Source organism: Hevea brasiliensis, chromosome 3, assembly GCF_030052815.1.
Source record: "Hevea brasiliensis isolate MT/VB/25A 57/8 chromosome 3, ASM3005281v1, whole genome shotgun sequence".
Classification (NCBI taxonomy): domain Eukaryota; kingdom Viridiplantae; phylum Streptophyta; class Magnoliopsida; order Malpighiales; family Euphorbiaceae; genus Hevea; species Hevea brasiliensis.
Genome location: NC_079495.1, coordinates 103,320,469 through 103,341,301, shown reverse-complemented (window position 1 = coordinate 103,341,301; position 20,833 = coordinate 103,320,469). Strand labels below are relative to the sequence as shown.

The following is a 20,833-nucleotide window of genomic DNA, read 5'->3' as shown; positions in this document are numbered from 1 at the left end:
CACCACATCACACGCACGCCAACGCACGCACACTGCTCCAAATTATCACAATAACATCCATGGCACTTTAACAGTTATCAATGCAACATTAATCGTGCCTAGAGTTTAACTACGTAAATATATGCATATAAGTGATGCATGGGCATGCTTGAACATATAATAATAGTGAAATTACAATTAAAATTAATATTTTACTCACAGACTTGACAACGGTTACTGTGGCGGCTGGGCGGAGGAAGAAGTCTGTCCCGGCTCACCTGACAATTACATTATAATTATTTAATACAAATGACTCAATACAATCAAGAAAAGACCAAATACGTTCTAAGTCGTGCCGAAAATTCGGCAGAGTCTCCCCTATACCTAGGACCTACCCAACCTGCAAAATGGCTCAAAACACACTTCTATATTCACAATCCATATATCCACAACTCAATCACATCACACAGCCCCTCCTGGGCCCATCAAATCAATCATCCATCACAATATGTAAAATTTCAATTTAGTCCTTATAATTGATCATTTTTGAAAAAACTACCCAAACAAGCTCTAAAAATTCTAAAACTTTGCCCTGCGGTCCTTAGCAATATTACTAGGCTATTGCAAAAAGAATCATAATTTTCTAAGCTACCACGAATATTTTATGAATTTTTAATCCTATTTAAGTACTAGAAAATTACGAAAAAGTAAGGTTCGGGTTTACCTTTGCCGATTTTGACTTCGGGAACGTGCTCAAGACGTCTGACAATGGGAGGGTAGCCAAAACCTCGGTCCAATTCGGAGACTTTTCCGGTAACGGGTCTGTCTGGCCCGAAATTTGCAGACCCGGTCAACTGTCGAATTTCCACGAATTGAGGATACCTACACGAAGCCCACAACACGGGGGTTAGTACATAAATTTTTCAGAATTTTCTAAGCTCATTTAATGCTCGGAAAAACACTGCGAAGTTTCGTGGGACCCATCGAAAAACGGTGTCGAAAAAATTCGAAATTTATGTCGCCGCGAAGCTCTCGACGAGTGGAGCGCTCTGGTACTCTCGGTTTTCTCGTGGGATTCACGGTTTGCGAGAAATCTAGCCCGAAAGTCAAAATGGGCTAAAACTTCCCGGGCAAAAATTGGACAAATCGCTCGATGTATTTCGGTGTTCTTGGTGTCTATGGAAAGCTCTCGACGAGTAGATGATTTTAGACACAAGACCCTGTTCAATTGGTGGCCGGATCGGCCAGATTTTGACTGGGAAGTCGAAACGTCGCGCGCACGAGGGAGGGACGTTCGCAGCGTTCCGCCGTTGGGGCGGTGGCCGTGGCCGGGACAGTGGCCACGGCGAAATGGGAGGTGGTCCGTGGCCGGGCATGAGGAGAGAGAAAATGGGAGAAAGAGAGAAGGAGGAGGAGACGCGCGCGGGAGGAAGGAAAAGGGGAGGGAGCCAGTCCGATTCGATCGGTCCGATCCGATCCGGTCCGGTTCGATTCAGCCGGTTCGATTCGAAATACAAAATTTTGAATTTTTACTCTGCCTCGGGACCGAAAACGAGGTCCAAAAATTCCGAAAAAATTTCAGAAAACTCAAAAAAATTCGTAGACTCCAAATATATTTTTAGTTTTGCCACGTGGTCTTTAAATTAATTTTTAAAAATTATCAAAGTTTATATTTTCGGAAAATCGAACCCGATTTTTAAAATCCGAAAAATCTCAAATAATTTCTTAAAATTTAAATAAAATTAAAATACAAAAAATACTCATAAAATAATAAAATTTAAAATTTTAGGGTGTTACATATAAAAACTTAAATTCATAGAATCCCTGACAAGATTAATACTACTACTAGTATATGCAGAGTTCTAAATTACAAATTTAGATAATAATAATATAGTTAAGCAATTTTTTTTTCCATAACTTGCAAGGAAAGGAACAGGTTATTCTGAAAAAGGTCTCCTCCTCCTGTAGCCTGGAAAAATAAGGTGAACAGGAGTGAGCGTTCGACTCAAAGAGTAAAATATCAATTTTAACCATAATCTCTATAGCTATCTAAAACTAATGCACCTTATGGAGTGAAATGCAACATCGTCATAATTTTCATATCATAACAGCAAAAAGGCAATTTGGAGCACTCACACACCCAACACTGTCAAACAGTACATATATGGGAGCTGATCCCCTATACAACCCTCTTAATCCAACCTCTGCCTGCGAGTATCTCTCAAGCCGGACTTTTGCTTAATAAACCAAATATGAGGTCCCAGCGAGTGTCTCTCAAGTCGTGTCTACCCGTCCTGTCCATATCCACTACCATACCACACGCACGCCACGCACACACACAACTCCAAATTACCACAAACAACATCCATTGTCACACCTTACCCCTCTGTAAGGCATAACATGATCCCGTAGAATACCTAATGAACTACCGAACTTCACCTACCGATAACTCATTAAGTACCCTACAAGGGATTTTAAAACAATTTTCTTATCTTTGACAAGTGGTGAGCATTTCTAATGAGTATTTAAAACATTTAGTTGAAATTAAAACTAATTAATATTTTTGGCCATTTTAGTTTTCCGCAAATTTGATAAAAATTTTGACAGAGTTTCCTCTGTATTTTGAGAAAACCGTTCTTGAATACTGTAAAAGCACTTCTAAAGATTTTCTCAACCACTACTTGGTTTCACAATCAAACTCAATCAATTTATCAAAATTCACAAGTTCAATAATTCTCAAAATCATCAATCAATATCATTCATATTTCATTAAAAACAAAATAATTTATACATAACCTTACAAATTTATATCAAAAGAAACACAAACTAAACTTTATTACAAACTTCATACAAATTTGTGTACAAGCTGCTCAAGACCCATTTTTACATGTCCATACATTTATGTGCAATATATACATCAAAAGAAGTATTTACAGTTAGGGTATAAATTATACAGAAGGCTTCAAATCGATGACTTCACACACCTCGTGACTCGATCTGCTGCTCCTCTAATCTCTGTATCTGCTACATCAATAAAAGCTATCGATTAGTACTAAGACTCAGTGGTGCACAATATACTAAAATAATCTTTATGCAAAACTTAAAGCACATTCATTCAAAAATTTGATTAAACATGAAAATTAAATACAATCATGCATTGTAAGATTTTACATGTAAACCAAGTTTATTTCAAAGTATCAAAACACATTTCATAAAACCCACAGTTAAATCATGCCATTCGAAACAAATAGAATCTCAATAGCCGAGGCTAAAGAGAAATCACATCACAAGGCTAGCTAGCTCAAATATATGGATATCCATTCACATCCTCTTCTCTTGGCACACCTCAACACTTCTCCGGAGAAGGAATCAAAATTGAAACTAATTACCCCACTAGTCGTGCTAGTGAGGTGTTCAAATATGTGGTCATGACAACGTGGTTTCAAAACTTATCTTAACAATTTGCTAAACATTTTCTTTTCAAATATACATAATAACTTTCAACAATTTAGATCAACATCATAAGAATGTCATAATCCAATATTTCACATTATTTAAAACGATATGCAAAAGATGATTATAAAAGTATATGTTGTGCACAAACCTCAAGCAGTCGTCCTTTAGCCTCGACTCGGTTCCTCGAGTTCCTTCCGATATTCTTTTCAACTGAAACACACAATTTTACAATGTTTCAGTACTAGAACTTAAAATAAATCCAAAATAAACTTAACTTCACATTTAGCTAGCTCTAACGTGTTAAATTCGACGTTCTCGAAATTTTGTGTTTCGGGTTACTATTCACTGCACTATTCAAGTCAAATTATTGACTTTCTAAGGCTTAATGGGTATGGGAACTCCAACTTCACCCACATACCACATTTTGGTCACCAAACTTGTTGGTTTTGGTCATTTGTTTAAAGCTTAGGTCATTTTGGCAAAATTGCCAATTTTCGGTTTTGGTTTTCCGAAGTTGCACTATTCCATTGGTCGATCTACTGTTGGAATTTGACAAAACTTCCTTCATAGAAAATGTTCCTTATTGTCTTAAGTGTATTCTCATTTTTGGATCACCTCAATCGGAGTTTTGTAGCTCAAGTTATGGCCAAAATAAGTTTACTGTTCACGTGCACTGTTCATACTGCAATTTAGGTGCTGGCAGATTTTTGGTCCAACTTTGGTCAATTGTTTGATCAAGTTAAGTTCATAATTCGGTCTCACTTTCTTCATATGAAATGTTGTACTATGTCTTAGGTTTCCATCGATTCAAGAATCGCCTAAATCCGAGTTTTCTGGAGAGAGTTATAGCCCTCCAAACATTGCTGCTCAATGAAAATTCTGCAGAATTTCAGTACAGTAATTTTAACTTTGCTCAATGATTTGAATGAGTTAATGGCCTAATTTGGGTTGGTGTTCTTCATGAAAGTTTTAGGTCTATATCATATCTAATTGCTGGCAAAATTTCAGGTCAATTTGACCTACCTAGCTCGAGTTATGACCAAATGAACAGTTACTGTTCATTTGGTCAGTTTTGTGCAGTGGCAGCCTGCAATCAACTCACTTTGGTCAATTGTTTCACCAAGTTTTGGTCAGTTTTTGGCCATGGTTCCTTAATGAAAATTGTGCTCTTTTATGTCTATTTTCATCTCCAATTGGTGGCATATCCATTAGGCTTGTAAAATTTGAGTTTTGGTCCTTCAAAGTGGGTTTGGTCATGCTGCCAGCAGCATGACCATTGACCTACGAATTTGATTTTTATTCCAACAATTCCCACACAACTTATTTGGTCATAATTGACCATTATTTCATTTCACAATAGGTTAAACATGCTATTTATGCATTTCTCCAAAATTTTGCCTCAAAACCCTAACATTCAAACCCTAGCTCTTCCCTCTCATGCATTAAATCACAACTAGTGCACTTAACCTTAACCATTCACTAATCAAAGCTTTTAAACTCATTTTAATGCATCAAACCATTCAATTTCATACTCCCCTCAACTAGGCTGAATTTCAGTTTGTCCTTCACAAATTTTTTTTTATTTCATTTCTTTAGTTTCTAGTTAATTAGACTAATAACACAACTAATTCAACAAAAAAAAATCAAATTTAATCTACTAACCTTAGTGCAGAATTTCTTTCCTTCAACTTCTTCCTTTCTTTTTTTTTTTTGTTGTCAAGTCCTCTATCAAGGCTTGAAATCAAGGTTTAATATTGGAGGTTTAACTTTCTATGGTGGAATTAGGGATTTGATCAAGCTCAAAATGAGCTTTAATGGAGGTTTTGGGTGAGGGAGAGGGAGAATGAAAGTGAGCTACGGGAAGAAGAGCTTTCAAATTTTTTTTTTCTTTTATTTTCTTTTATAAATTTTAGTTATGGAAGACCACAAAATTTAATTTAATAATTCAATTAATTAATTTTTTTATGGCATCATGCATGATGTCATCACCTTTTTCATTTTCCTCTTTTTTTTTTTTTTTTTTTTTTTTTTTTTGTTCTATTTTTCTATTAGTTCTTTAATTTAATTCTTGATTCCGAAATTTTCTTTTCTCCGTTTTTATTTGACAGTTAGGTCAGGAGTTAGCTCTCGGGGTCAATTGATCAAATTGCCCCTCGCCGGTTCATCCCGGTTTGCAAATAATCCAATATTTCTTAGGCTCACGACCTAATTATTTGGTAGCTTACAGTTCTTTTTCGTGATTTTCTCTTTTCCACTTTGTGTTCATGAGGGTCCTAAGGACCGCAGCGTCACTTTACGGTTCGAAATTTGAGTTTAAAGCGACTTCGATCGTTCCGAGGAGGTCACTCATCATTTGTGACTCTCGGCTCGTTTAACCTCTTATGTTCTGTTTTTCTTATTTATAGTTAACTAATTAAACATTACTAATTATTTGTGTTTATGGCTTCTCAAATTGTCTTAAGTGTGACCCTAATCCCATTAATTTTTCGGACCGACACCGGTCACCGGAACAGTGAAATATACCAGGCTATATAACGGGGGTGTTACATCCATAACACTTCAACAATTACGAATGCAATATAAAATGTGCCTAGTGTTTAACTACATAGATACATATTTATAAGTGATGCATGGGCATGCTTGAACATATAATAATATCGAAATTATAATTAAAATTAATATTTTACTCACAAACTTAAACCGAGGTCACTGTGGTGGCTGGGCGGAGGAGGAAGGCTCTCCCAGTTCACCTGATAATTTCATTGCAATTATTTAATATATTTAACTCAATACAAGTTTAGAAATGACCAAAGACACCCTAAATTGTGCTGAAAATCCGGCAGAGTCTCCCCTATACCTATGACCTACCCAACCTGCAAAATGGTTCAAATAACACTTCTAAACTCAACCCATATCTCATCATCATTATATGGCCCCTCCTGAACCCTCCAAACCAAGCAATAATCACAACATTGGACAACTCAATTATAAGACTTTAAAACTAATATTTTTCAAAAACTATCTAAACTAACTTTAAAAATTCTATAAACCTGCTCCGTGGTCCTTAACAATATTATAAGGCTACTACAATAGGAATCGTAATTTTCTTATCATCCACGAATATTTTATAAATTTTATTCTAACCTAGTACAAGGCAAAAATTGAGTAATGTAGAGTTCGAGTTTACCTATGCCAAATCTGACAATTGGAACACGTCCAGAACGTCTGAAAATGGTGAGGTAGCCTATAATCTTGACACGGTTCTAAATGGTTTCAGCAGCTTATTTGCTCGGCCCGAAATTGCAGATCCGAGCGACAATCGATCTTCCACGAAATGAAAGTGCATATGCGAAGTCCACAATACCAGGATTAGAATAAAAAATATATATATAAAATAATTATTTGAAAATTAGGGATGTTACATGCATTATAAAATTAAGAGCATTAATTATTTTTTTTAATTTTACTTTTTATCTCAACTAAATACAATAAATATTTATTCAAGAAGTAATTAGGTGAGATAAAGTATAATTTAATTAATTACTAGTATGCTTTTATAAAAATGAGATTATAAAATCATTTCCTTAATAATTATAATACAAAATGTAAGATTCAAATGCGATAGATAAAAATAGACGAAAAAAGTAATTTATTCCTTTAATGTTATTATATTAATATTTTAATTTATCTTTAATCAATTATGTTACTTTATGATTTAAAAAAATAATAAATTATATTTAGTGGTCATTGATTTATAGTTTATAGCCATTGTTTTATAATTTATGATCATTGAATGACCAAAGTTTGAATACCAAAATTAATGGTGTAACTTTTTTTTTTCGATTAATATTGTTTAATAATTGAATTAAATTTATCTCAATTTTTCTTCATCATCTTACCGTAAATAATAACTATTTTGTGCCATTTAAGAACTATAAAATTTCCAAATTTTTTAACCTAGCTAAATTCTATTAATCAATGACTACTTCATAATCAAAATGCAGAATAGAAATTTTATAACACAACTATTATATGTATAATAGTTTTAACATTAATTTGATGCCAAATATGAGAAGGGTATATGTCACATTTGCCAACATAATAATTGACAAAATCATCATTAATTGCCTCCATAGTATTTCAGTTGGAACTGTTATTATATTATTATTATTGGAGAAGAACTGATATTGATGATTATTAATTAATTTGCATGCATGCATCATCTATGATATAATATCTGGAAGATGAATCTTCCATGTGCTGTCTCTTTGCTTGAAAAGATATGGATTGGATGATAGCTATCTAAATACCTAATGTTTCATATAAAATTATAAAGAAGAAGAAGAAGAAGAAGAAAGTCAGAGTTATGAACAAATCCACATTATAGATCTTTCTGTTTCTATTTGAACATTTTTAATTCATTCCAACATCCAATTAAGGTCTTAGTTAATTTGATTAATAACCCAAGTGGCTGAAGTTAATGATAATTAATTAGATCTGAAATTTATTTTATTATACTTTTTCTAATATAATAAAAATTGTAGTTAAAAAAATAATTAATTTTTGGCATTGGATAAAAGCTAAAGGTAAAATACCCCAACAAGTTAGGGATCCAATTAATGCATGAGTGTCCTTAAATCCACATTAATTAAACTTTGGAAATTTTGAATTTGCATGCATCTGAAGGATTTAATTTCAAAAAAGCACTTTCATTATCGAAGTAACGTAAGGGAAATTATATATTGACAAATTGAAACCCTAATTAATTCATGTTTGATCTTTTTTCTTTAATTTTCTTTTTCTTGGTTCTTTATCGCATCATTGATATTGTTTCTAAGTACAAAGTGGAGTTGAGTGATTATTAAATGCTACAGAAAAAAGAAATACATAGCCCTATTAGTGAAACTAACTAGCTAATTATTTTCATCAATTAATTTCACTAATATAATTATATATAAATTTTTTTTTATTTAAATTTCATCTTTCATGAATTTAAGACAATATATGTATGAACAAATCTTGGATTTACAAATTTTGTCATTCTTTGAAATTTGAACAAATCTTGCCCAAGTTTTATTATTATTATTATTATTATTATTGAATGTACAAATTTATCGTTCTTTAAAATTATATTTTATATTTATTTTTAAATTCAGTTATTAAATATATAAATTTTATATATTTATATGTTAAATTTATGATAAATTAAGTTTAGATTATTTAATTACATGTTGCAAGTCATAGATTACTTACAAAGTTAAGCAAAAGAGTTTGGAACATGTAACATTAACTAATATTGTATCTTTCATCATCAATGTAAGGAAGAAATAGATAAAATGATTGCCTATTGGTAAGCAGCCAAAATATTAAATATATAATATAAAGAAAATTAAATGATTTTGACAGTCAAGGGGACTAAATTAATAATAATAATAATAATAATAATAATAAATTATTTATTTATTTTTGGAAGAAAGAGAGGGAGAGGACGTCGACCAGAATCTCTTGTAGGTCATCTTCGTATCACTGCATTCAACTTACGTGTGGAGATTTTCAATTAATTGTTTAATTATATTTCCATAAACGCCCTTTGTTTCCTTCCAATTTACCAAATCTATCGTAGCATATGACATGCGGCTGCAGCTTCTTGCTTCATGATATATATAAGACAACCTAATTTTAGACATTTTAAATACGAAAAAATTAAGATTAATTAGCTTTGGCGACATTAATTCAAGCCGTCATAACACCATTAAAATTCATATTTTTTTATTATTAATTTAATAATAAATAAATAAACAAAACAAGCTCTATGTTCAATTGTCATATATAATTTTTTTTAAATGAATTTATTTATTTACATCAAATATCTTTTATTTTCATTTTATGATCTATGAAAAATTAAATTCTTCAAAATTTTTGACTCTCTCTCAATAATATTTTTTTCAAAGATTAAATATGAATTCTCAGACTGAAAGTATCGTAAGCTTTATTAGTACACCTAATATTTATTGGTTTTATTTATTTTTCTTATGAAAGTAAGTATATGATTAACTAAATGTCGTTAAGCAATTAGAAAACAAAAAGATGGAAAGAGCACCTAGTTTTCAGTGGTCAGAAGGACAGCATTTTTTCTCTTTTTTGGTTATTTTCCTGTAATATAATTAAGCAAGCACAAAGGTCTATATTGGGATACAGAAACAAATGACATCAGAGGCTTCACTAGTCAATGTGGGGGTTAAAAGGGTAGAAGAGCTTTGCCAGGGTTTTCCTCCAAACCTTACCTCATTATCTACATTCACAAGCCACTTTAATTAATTTATTAATTTTGTTGTTTAATCAGAGAAGAACGAAAGAAGAAGAAGAAGAATGGAAGATATATGGAGATGTCACAATTTCATTGAAAAATTGTGCAGTTTCAAAGCTTTCTTATTCAACTTGGTTTCATTGAATGGACAAACATTTGTCTTTCAAGCATCATTTCCATTCCTCTGCTTCAAAGTATTTGCCTCATAATGGACAACATTAATTACTTAAATAGCTCCCTTCTAAAGTAATTGATTTTTGTTATTATTTACTCTTTTAAAAGTAATATTTCTTTTGGGTAATTTAGCAAAGGGAGGCGACTGAAAAAAAAAATTTATCAAAAAGGGTATTTTAGCTAACGTAGAGGAGAGAGAGAGTTAATCGTTAATATAGGTAGCGATCAGTAAATAAAAAATAAAAAAAAATACAATTGCTGAAAAAGTAGTTGAACGCTATTTAAAGTAGCATATGACTATTAGACGCTACTCTAAGAAGCGTCCAACTACTTTTTTGTCATTAAAAATATATATTAATTACTTTAAGGTTCTTAAAAAATTTTTTATTACAAAATAGTTCATATATTTTACAAAATAATCTTAAATATTATAACTATTTACAAATAAATCCTTATATTTTTATGATTAATAAACATATAAGGATTAATTTGTAAAATTAAAAAATTATTATTTATTGTATATAAAAAATTTGAAAATTGTATATAAAATTAATAACTATATAATATAAAAAAATTTAAAAATATTAATATTATTTATATGCAAAGAAGCATTAACATTTATTTAGCAAATTAATAAAATTAGTATAGTGAATAAATTATATTAAATATTTTATAAATATTTAAAAATTGGTATTATTTAGTATTTATTAATTTAACAAAATATTAAATTAAAAAAATTAAAATATTAAATATTGAAACTATATTAAATATTAAATATTAAAAAAAATCAAAATATTAAATATTGAAACTATATTTAAAATATGTATACATTATTTTTATTGTTTTATTTATTTTTATTTTTTTAATTTCATATTTCACAGATATTAATTTAATATTTATAAATTATTTTATTTATTTTTAAATAATTTATTTCAATAATTATTTATTCATATTTTTTATTAATTTATATTAATAATATTTATCATAATTTAATATTTTGTTAAATTAATAAATACTAAATAATACCAATTTTTAAATATTTATAAAATATTTAATAAAATTTATTCACTATACTAATTTTATTAATTTGCTAAATAAATATTAATGCTTCTTTGCATATAAATAATATTAATATTTTTTAATTTTTTTATATTATATAGTAATTAATTTTATGTACAATTTTCAAATTTTTTATATACAATAAATAATAATTTTTTAATTTTATAAATTAATCCTTATATGCAGGGCTGAGCAAAATTCGATTCAAATAAAAAAATCAAACCGAACCGAGTCAATTTGGTTCAATCGATTCGATTTTAAAATTTAATCGGTTCGGTTTTACATTATAAAATTTTCGGTTATTTCGGTTCAGTTCAGTTCGATTTTAAAGAGAAAAAAATCGATTAAACCGAACCAAACCGAATAGTAATTTATATAGTCAAATCAAACTAAATCGAACCGAATCGATTTGTGAATTGATTTATTTTTATAGAAAATTTATGAATTATATTTAATTTTATATATATTAATTGTTTAATTTCATTGATTAATGGGTTCAAACCAAAGTTAAAATTAGACCAAATAACTTGAAAATCAAGTCTAAATTAAAAAATAATAAAAAATCAAACCGATCAGTTTAAACCGAACCGAGATAGAGTGGTTCGATTCGATTCGATTTTTCACCCATTTCGATTCGGTTCGATTTCTAAAATTTACGGTTCGATTTTTATAATTTAATTCGGTTCGATTCAGTTTGAACTAAATGCTCACCTCTACTTATATGTTTATTAATTATAAAAATATAAGGGCTTATTTGTAAATAGTTATAATATTTAAGATTATTTTGTAAAATATATGGATTATTTTGTAATTAAAAATTTTTTAAGGGCCTTAAAGTAATTAATACATATTTTTAATAATAAAAAAGTAGTTGGACGTTTCTTATAGTAGCGTCTAATAGCCAGATACTCCCTTAAAAAGCATCGAGCTACTTTTTCAGCAATTATACTTTTTTTAATTTTTTATTTGTTGATCGCTACCTATATTAATGACTAACTCTCTCTCTCCTCCACAGCTAAAATATCCCTTTTAAAAAATATTTTTCAAGTCACCCCTTTTGCTAAATTTTTTTTTCCAGTCGCCTCCATTTGATGAATTGCCCCTTTCTTTTACTTGTTCAAGATAGTGTCTGTGTTAAAACAAGATAAGATAAGATTAACAAATAATATATACCATTACTGACTGTATTACCCTATGAAGATTGGGTTAAAAAAATTAATTAAGACTATTCATCCTTCAAATTAACTTTAATTTGGACCTAATTATTTATTGTTCTGTACCTGAAACAATTGAACATTTCATGGGTCAAAACACATGTATATTTGAGTTTCGAGTGAAGTTCATGCACGCTTTGAATGTTCAAACATATATATATATATATTTCTTTGGAATTAAATTTTGTCAACTAGTTAGTGAGAGAGGCATGCCATCAATTTTATTGAGTGGTTACAATGCCTATTAAGACTTCAACTTTCAATTTAATAGAAGTGTTGATTGAATTTTACCAATTGAATCAATCTAGTGACTTAAGTTTTACAGATGGTAATTAATAATAAAGATTTGGGATGAAATTTATAATAATATTTTACTAGTAACATTTTGATAAATGCATGGCATGGCGAATATCATTTTTGGGTAAAAGGATATGGTTAGTCCCACAGTATCAAACAAAGATGAGTGATTAGACTATGACTAATCATATTTTATCCCATTTTCTTGCCTAAAGGCGGAAAAGAAGATCTAGAAATGGCAATTATTTAGAATGATTTTGACCTCTCTGATTGTTGGATTTATAATATGGTTTTCGCTATCCAGACTCTCAGTTCATCCTGAATTTAAGAAACAAGATATATAGTAAAATTTATTTATTAACTTTTGAAATTTTAAACATTAAATTAAGACATTATATAGATAATTGATTTCTTGCATTATGATGAGTTTTACTGGAAGCAAGTAAGAAATAAGAATTGTTTTGAAGTTTCCTTCTGGCTTTTGTTGCTGTGGCTGAAATTAAGGCTTATGTGTAATTGGCATTGCAATGCAAGTGCACACCTTTCACTCAAAATGTTAATGTTGATGGGCCTTGGCTAATCACCACGAGTCCACAGTTTCTAAAAAAGGCCTACTGCCTTTGACACAATGAATTTGGGCTTTACCAAGCAAACTTGTGGTCATCAGAATCATAATCATTATAAAATAGAATTAGAATTGTATAAATTATATTTTATGAAACAACTTAAGGCAACGATTAAAAATTTAAAAATTAAGAGTAAGTTTCTCGAATTGGGTTTAAAGATTTTCTTTAAAATAAATTATTTGTAAGTGTTCATATCATAATTTAATTTTAATATTATTATCATATTTACTTTTGATATGTATAAATTAAATAAAATCAATTTTATGCGAAAATAATAAAAGAAATTAACTAAATATTTAAAAATTGAATTAAATTTTTATATAATTATATTCTATTTTTTTTAAATTAAAAAATTAAAATTTTATATTCTAAGTATGAGTAGAAAAATTTATAATTTGACCTCTATATTTTATTCTATGTTGTATTTTAGTATCTCAATTTAGGAAATTAATTATTTAGTTTTTGAATTTTATACTATATTATACTTTAATTTTTAAATTTTAAAAAATTAATTATTTAATTCTTAAATTTTATATTATATCACACTACAATTCTTGTAATTTTAATATATATGATAATTTATTCTTTCTGTTAATGGATGAAATTATTATAAATAGTAAAATTATAAAAATTAAATTATTTTATGTATTAAAATTAAATAATTAAATAATTTATTTTTTAAAATTTAGAGGTTAAAATATAAAATAATATAAAATTTAAAAATTAAATAATTAATTTTTTTAAAATTTAAAAATTAAAATATAATATAAAATAGATTCAAGGATCAAATTGTAAATTTTCTATACAAGTGATAGTTTCCAAAATACGGGAAGCATAATTGTTATGGAGATGCTAAGGTATACAGTCTCAAAAGATGACAAGCCGGCCGCAAAGAATTAATTAATAAATAATTATCCCAATTGCCTAACGGGACAAAAGAATGCTGTCTTGATGTGAACGTATAATAGCCACATTCAGGATATGGCACAGGACAGCCAATAACATAAAAACTAGGATGCGAGGTCAACAATCAGTGGAGACTCCGGTGGGAGTTCCGGCCACCATCGTATGGGATGCTTATCGTGGCCTTGAGCTGGGAAGGCTCGTTGATCAACTTCTTGGTGACGTTATTGGCAAAGTAGAGGTTGTACAAGGCGATGGAGGCGTTGGTACTATTATCAAACTTACATTTCCTCCTGGTAATTTTTCTCATTCCTCAAGATTTTCCTTCCCTTTCTTTCCTTACTTGATCTGATTGTGTTTTTGTCTTATTTTTTATGATAATACTTAACAACTTCTTGAAATTGTTAATTTTATGGCCTTCCCCTTGCCTAAAATTTCTTCAAGATTAGGCTATTGAGTATATGCTCCAGTTCTTGTACATCCCATTTTATGATGTTGGTGCTGTTCAAATGCTTTGATGAGAACAAAACAGAGCCGAGTATAATAACTTGTTGTCTTGTTGTTGGATCTGTTGCACTGCAATTCTTGGGGCCAATTTTTATATTGGTATTGCAGATAGAATTTGTCATTATATTGTTTACTTTTAGATTTAATTTAGCTGCTAATGTCCTCTGGGACATTGGGTCTTATAATTTCCCTTCTCATCTCCCTACCTCACAAAAGAAAGTTACACGTTGTTTCCTTTTGCAAGACAAACATGTGTGTCATTCATTTGCAACTCATTTAATTGTTAACCCTGAGACACTTTCAATTTGGTGATCCTGTTAGGAACTCCTGGAATTGGTTACCTGAAGGAAATATTTACAAAGATTGATGATGATAATCGTGTGAAGGAAACAGAACTCATAGAAGGAGGTTACAAAGATCTTGGCTTTGATCTTTTTCGTTGTCGCTTGGAGATCATTGAGAAGGATGCTAAATCAAGCATTATCAGATCCACGGTAGAGTATGAGATAGATGACACCAAACCTGAGCTCGCTTCTTTCGTCTCCATCAAGCACTTTGAGCTTATGGCAGAAACTATTGGGAAATATCTCACTGACAAGAAATCCATCAAATAGACAGAGTTTATACTCTTTCTGATGCATTTTCTTTATTTCTCAGTTCTCATGATAAAGTGGACAACATATATTTAGAAATAATGATACTTCAAACTTCTGCAGAGGATGCTACCATGTTGAAGATTTCTTAAATGTGTGTATCCATATAATATGTTCAACACGATTCTGTCAGTTGGAAAACTATCAACTTTGGTGAAATTCTAACTTTGTAGAATTAATTATTAACACACACAATTAAATTATTAAATTAAGACCTCATTTAGATAATTGATTTCTTGCATTATGATGGGTTTTAATGGAAGAAAGTAGGAAATTAGAATTTTTTTTTTTTAATAAATAATGAAGTTTCCTTCTGGCTTTTGTAGCTGTGGCTGAAATTAGGGTTATATGTAATTGGCATTGCAATGCAAGTGCACACCTTTCACACAAAATTTTAGAGTTGATGAGCCTTGGCTAATCACCACAGTTTCTAAAATAGCCTTACTGCCTTTAGCACACAATGAATTTTGGCTTCGGCTTACATTCAAATATTCAGTGCCTTGTTTACCATGCAAACTTGTGTCCATCAAGTATTATTAACCACCCAACTCAGGACCTAATCAACCAAATTCTGTCGTTTCCTTTGCTTTTGAAAACCAAGTCATAAATTTCTTCTCCTCTCCTCTGTTCTCTTCTCCTTTTTTCTTTTTCCATTTAGATGTCTTTCTTCAGCTGCCATCGGTGGCTATCTCAGATTTTTTTTTTAAATTTATTTTATTATTTTATTGTTATTTTTTTAATTAACCATTAAAATATGTATTTGTTCTAGACAGTCTAGATTTCTCTCTTTACATTTGCATCCATTAATAATAGATGTTTTCCCCCCAACACTGAGATCATATTCTCTCCATTATTTTAAGGTTTCATATTTAGCCTAAGTAGATTTAGAGTTTACTGGTTAGTTTTTTTTTATATATTTTTTTAACATCTATTATAATATAATATTACAAACTATTTGCATTACTAAAAGTCTGAAATAGCAATTGATATAATATAAATAATTATATAAAATAACATAATATTACATTCAATAGTTAAAAAGTTTCCTTAAAATAGATTATAAATTTATTGAATAATAGTTATTTTCAAAAAAAAATGTATAAAAAATAAATTAAAAATATAATTTAAGCATGATTAAATTTATTAATATTATTTTTTAATTAAATATATATGTGAATAATATTACAAATAAAATAAGACTTGGGAGCATTCAAAAAGACTTAGTGAAGCAACAAAAGTGTAATTAAAATAATTATTAATTAAATTATAATAAAATTTGATGATTAATTCTTTGGTATTCCTTTAAAATAATTTTTTTTTCCGCAATGTATGTACGTTATTGTTATTATTCTTATTATACATACTCGCCATTTAATTTTTTATATATAATTTTTTTATTAATTTTTTATATAATATAATATTATTATAATATTATAAATATTATATTTAATTATTTAAATTAAAATATTAATTTTAATATTATTTTAATTAATTGAAAGGAGAATAAATTTTTATATAAATATATGTAAAAATATAATTAGATTTTCTTATAACCGTATGGTAAAAATCAACATCTAATCAAGATTAGCTAATAAATTAAACATAAAAAATATGTTCAGGCACATAAAAATATTAATAAATTATAATTAATCTATATTTAAATTAAATAGAATAAAAAAAATTAAAATTTCACACAATAACATGTAAATGTACTTTTTTATATAAAAATGATATTAATTATCCCAAACATTATAAAATGTATCAATATGAAATATGAAAAAATAGAAAAATCGACCCAGTGTGAATAAAATTAATCCCGGTCTTTTGAGTTGGGATACCTGTGAAATGTTCAAAAAATAGGAAAATTAATCTATCTTAACATATATAAATATTATTGAATTTGTAAGGATATTGATTTCATTTGAAATTGATAATAATAAAAAAAATTTAGTTATTACATTTACGTGTAATTATTCTCGTAAGAATAATAAATATGACATATAAAAATTTAAAAAATTTAAAGACGTACAAATGGATTTACCTGTTGGATAAAAAAGAACACACAAAAATATAGTAAAAAAAGAAAAAATATATATTATAAGTCAAATTTAATTAAGCTTGAATTTTATTGTACGAAAATAAAGTGTGTAAATATAAAAGTTATCAATTACTAATATTAAAAAAAAAAGTTATAAATTTATAACATATAAAATATTTGTGATTGAATAGAATTAAAATTTTATATCTACTAGTTTTTTTCAAAATATATATTGTATGTTTTCTATACTCGTTATATGTATTCGTAATTTTAATATTTTTATAAAATAATTTTTATTAATTTTTATATAATATAATATTATTATAATATACTAATTATTATTATTATTATGATAATATAATAATTTTTTGTTTTTCCAGACCTGTATATTTTGTATACATTTATCATTTTTAGATTAAGTTAATATGGTAATGTATTTATTTAAAAAAAAATTGAAGGAGCCAAGCGTCCACTTATATGACCCTAAAACTAGATAAAGAGTTAAAAATTATAATACATTTATTTTTTTGAAAAAATAAATTTTGTGGGGGAGGAGGAGGGAAGGTCTGCCCTGGACTGTATTTTTGTAGAATGCGGGTGGTTTGCAGAGAGGATGGCGAGAGAAGGAGACTGGGAGAAGAAGAGAGAGGGACGATGGGGGACAGAGAGAGAGAGTGAAATTAAGAGGGAGAAAAAGTATATGATTGGGAAAGAGAGAGAGGCAAGAGAGACGATTTTTTTTTTTTTTATTGCAATGAAGGTTGTTTAAGTAATTTTATCTTTTGATAATTGAAAAACCATTTATCATAAATAAAACAGGCAAATGAAGACTTTAAAGTTATTTTATCATAACAAATTAAAAAATTATTTTATTATAATAAATTAAAGTGAAGGGATAGAAACTAAAATAACAGGCGGTAAATAAAAATTATTGGCTGGCCACTGCATGTATAGCTTAGCTTATAGCTATTAAATTGGACTAAATCAGTGAATTGAATCAGTGAATCAATGAATAAACTCTCAAATTAATCTAAATTTATAATTGAACCAGATAAAGAAGCGATCCAGCATAACTCGGTCGACTTGACTATTGAATTAGTGAACTGGTGTAATTCGATTGATCCGATCAGTTCAATTATTTAATAGAATTTCTCTTTTTTTTATTTTTTTTTATTTTTGGTATAGAAAATTGAATTTAGAATATCATAAAAAGACTTTAAAATCAAAATCAATTGAGTTAATCTTGTAGCTATGAATTTTTTTATTTCAATATATTTATTTTTTTAATATATATTTAATATTTTATAAATATTAAAAAAAATTATACATTTATAAAAAAAATTTATGCATTATTTTACTTAAATACTTTTATATAAAATTTAAAAATATTATTAAAATTTATTAAATATAACTTAATAAATATTAAAATTTCATTATAAATAATTAAAATTTAATTAATTATATTTATTTATATTAATAAGTATCATATTTAATTAATTTTAATTAATTTATATATTTAATTAATTTTTAACAACTCACTAATTGCACCATTAACTCATTAATTGAGCCATTGATTCATCCTTCGTCGGATGAACTTCCGAATTAGATTTAATAACACTGGTCTAGCCAGAATGTCCTGCTTTCATGCAGAGCGTTGTACTTGGTCTTGAGCTTCCCTCCGCTGCTGAAGCTCCTGTATTTGCTGATTCTGCTTATAGTTGTATGAATTGCTTTTCTAAAAGAAAAAAAAATGGAGGAATCTTTGGGTTAGAGATGCTAAGCTACATAGTCTCACCAGATAAGCCGGCCATAGGGAATTAATTATAAATTATTATCCCAATTGCCTAATGGGACAACTGAATGAAGTCTTGAGAGTGAACGTATGATAACAAAATTCAGAACAAGGAAGAGCCAATAATACAAAATCCAGAATGCGAGGCCAAAAAAACAGCGGAGACTCCGATGGGAGTTCCGGCCACCATGGTATGGGATGTTTATCGTGGCCTTGTGTTGGGAAGGCTCGTCGATCAACTTCTTGGTGACAATATTGGCAAAGTAGAGGTTGTACAAGGTGATGGAGGTGTTGGTAACTTGGTACTATTCTCAAAATCACATTTCCTCCTGGTAATTTAATTTCTATTTTTTTCTCATTGATCCAGATTTTATTTCCCTTTGCGGAGCAATTACTTGATTTATAATGTTTTTGTTTTTTTTTTTTTTAATGTCAATTGGATTTAAAATTTAAATATTTGCCATATTTCTCAATTATAGCAAAACATTTTAATTTTGAACAATAAATCGGAGATAAATTATAATATAATCTTTGAAATTTAGTAAAATCTACAACTTAATTCAAGTATTTTTTAAAATCAAATAATTTAACTTCTCTCTTTTTATTATATATAAATTAGTTTTTCCATCTATTTTTTTATTTAAATTATTGTTAATTTTTGCATAAATAACTAAAATGTTTTTTTGTTTTCTTTTTTAATCTGAAACGTTAATGAATTAAAATAGTATCTTAATTTAAATTGTATATTTAAAAAGTAAACATATTTTATATTTATTATATATAATAAAAATATTATGATAAATATATTCTATATAATAAAATAGTAAGTAGTAACCCTGTGGTCAAGCACCTATTTTAAAGAGCAGTTGGGTGTAAACTGTGGTCAAGTGCATATCTTATATTGGATATCAAGGCTATGATTTCCCTTCCATCTTCCTACCTCGCCAAGAGAGATTACACATATTGATTCCCTTGGCAAGACAAACATGAGGGTTATTCATTTGCAACCCATTTAATTGTTAATCCTGGAACGCTTTGTAATTTGGTGATCCTGTTAGGAACTCCTGGAATTGGTTACCTGAAAGAATTATTTACAAAGATTGATGACGATAATCGAGTGAAGGAAACAGAAGTCATAGAATGAGGTTGTAAAGATCTTGGCTTTGATCTTTTCCATGTTTGCTTGGAAATCATTGAAAAGGATGTTCAATCAAGTATTATCATGTCTACGATAGAGTATAAGATGGATGACACCAAAGCTGAGCTCGCTTCTTTTGTCTCCATCAAGCAAATTGAGATTATAGCAGAAACTCTTGGGAAATATCTCATAGAAAAGAAATCCACCACATAGAAAGAGTATATGTTCAACACGATTTTCTTTGTTGGAAAGCTGTAACTTTGATGAAATTCTGACTTTGTAGGATTAAATAGTAAGACACACAATTGAAGAATACTCGATAAATAAAAAGAAAACTCAAAATGAATTCGAAGCTTGGAAATGGGTTTTCCCTAGGTGATGGTGATGGTGCAACTGAATCAAGCAACAATACATGAATAAAAATATATGGATGCATTTATTCATTGCTGAATATTGCGTGGGTGAGAATCCAGTTGCTGAATTTTCCAAACCCAAATAACACTACACTGCACACATCACAATCACTTCACAAATCATGGCAAAGGCAATCCACATTTCCACACCCTCCCTTTATTCATTATTTTATTTGTTTCTTCAAGTTATTAGTACAGTCGTCACCTTTTTTTTTCCTCCAAGTTTTTGAAATTTCTCGACTCAGCTCATATTTCAGTTGGATTTAATTTATAAAAT

At 28.6% G+C, this 20,833-nt stretch overlaps 1 protein-coding gene and 1 pseudogene across 1 annotated transcript; both read left to right on the top strand.

Annotated features, from left to right (window-relative positions):
- Positions 1–14,006: 14,006 nt before the first annotated feature.
- LOC110647182 (norbelladine synthase) lies at positions 14,007–15,334 on the top strand. Its single transcript, XM_058144313.1, has 2 exons — positions 14,007–14,311; positions 14,844–15,334. Exons 1-2 carry the CDS (start codon positions 14,128–14,130, stop codon positions 15,134–15,136), a joined length of 477 nt encoding a protein of 158 aa, XP_058000296.1. The 5' UTR covers positions 14,007–14,127; the 3' UTR covers positions 15,137–15,334.
- A 3,523-nt stretch (positions 15,335–18,857) lies between these two features.
- On the top strand, positions 18,858–20,356 carry LOC110647185 (norbelladine synthase-like; annotated as a pseudogene).
- The last annotated feature ends 477 nt before the right edge of the window (positions 20,357–20,833 follow it).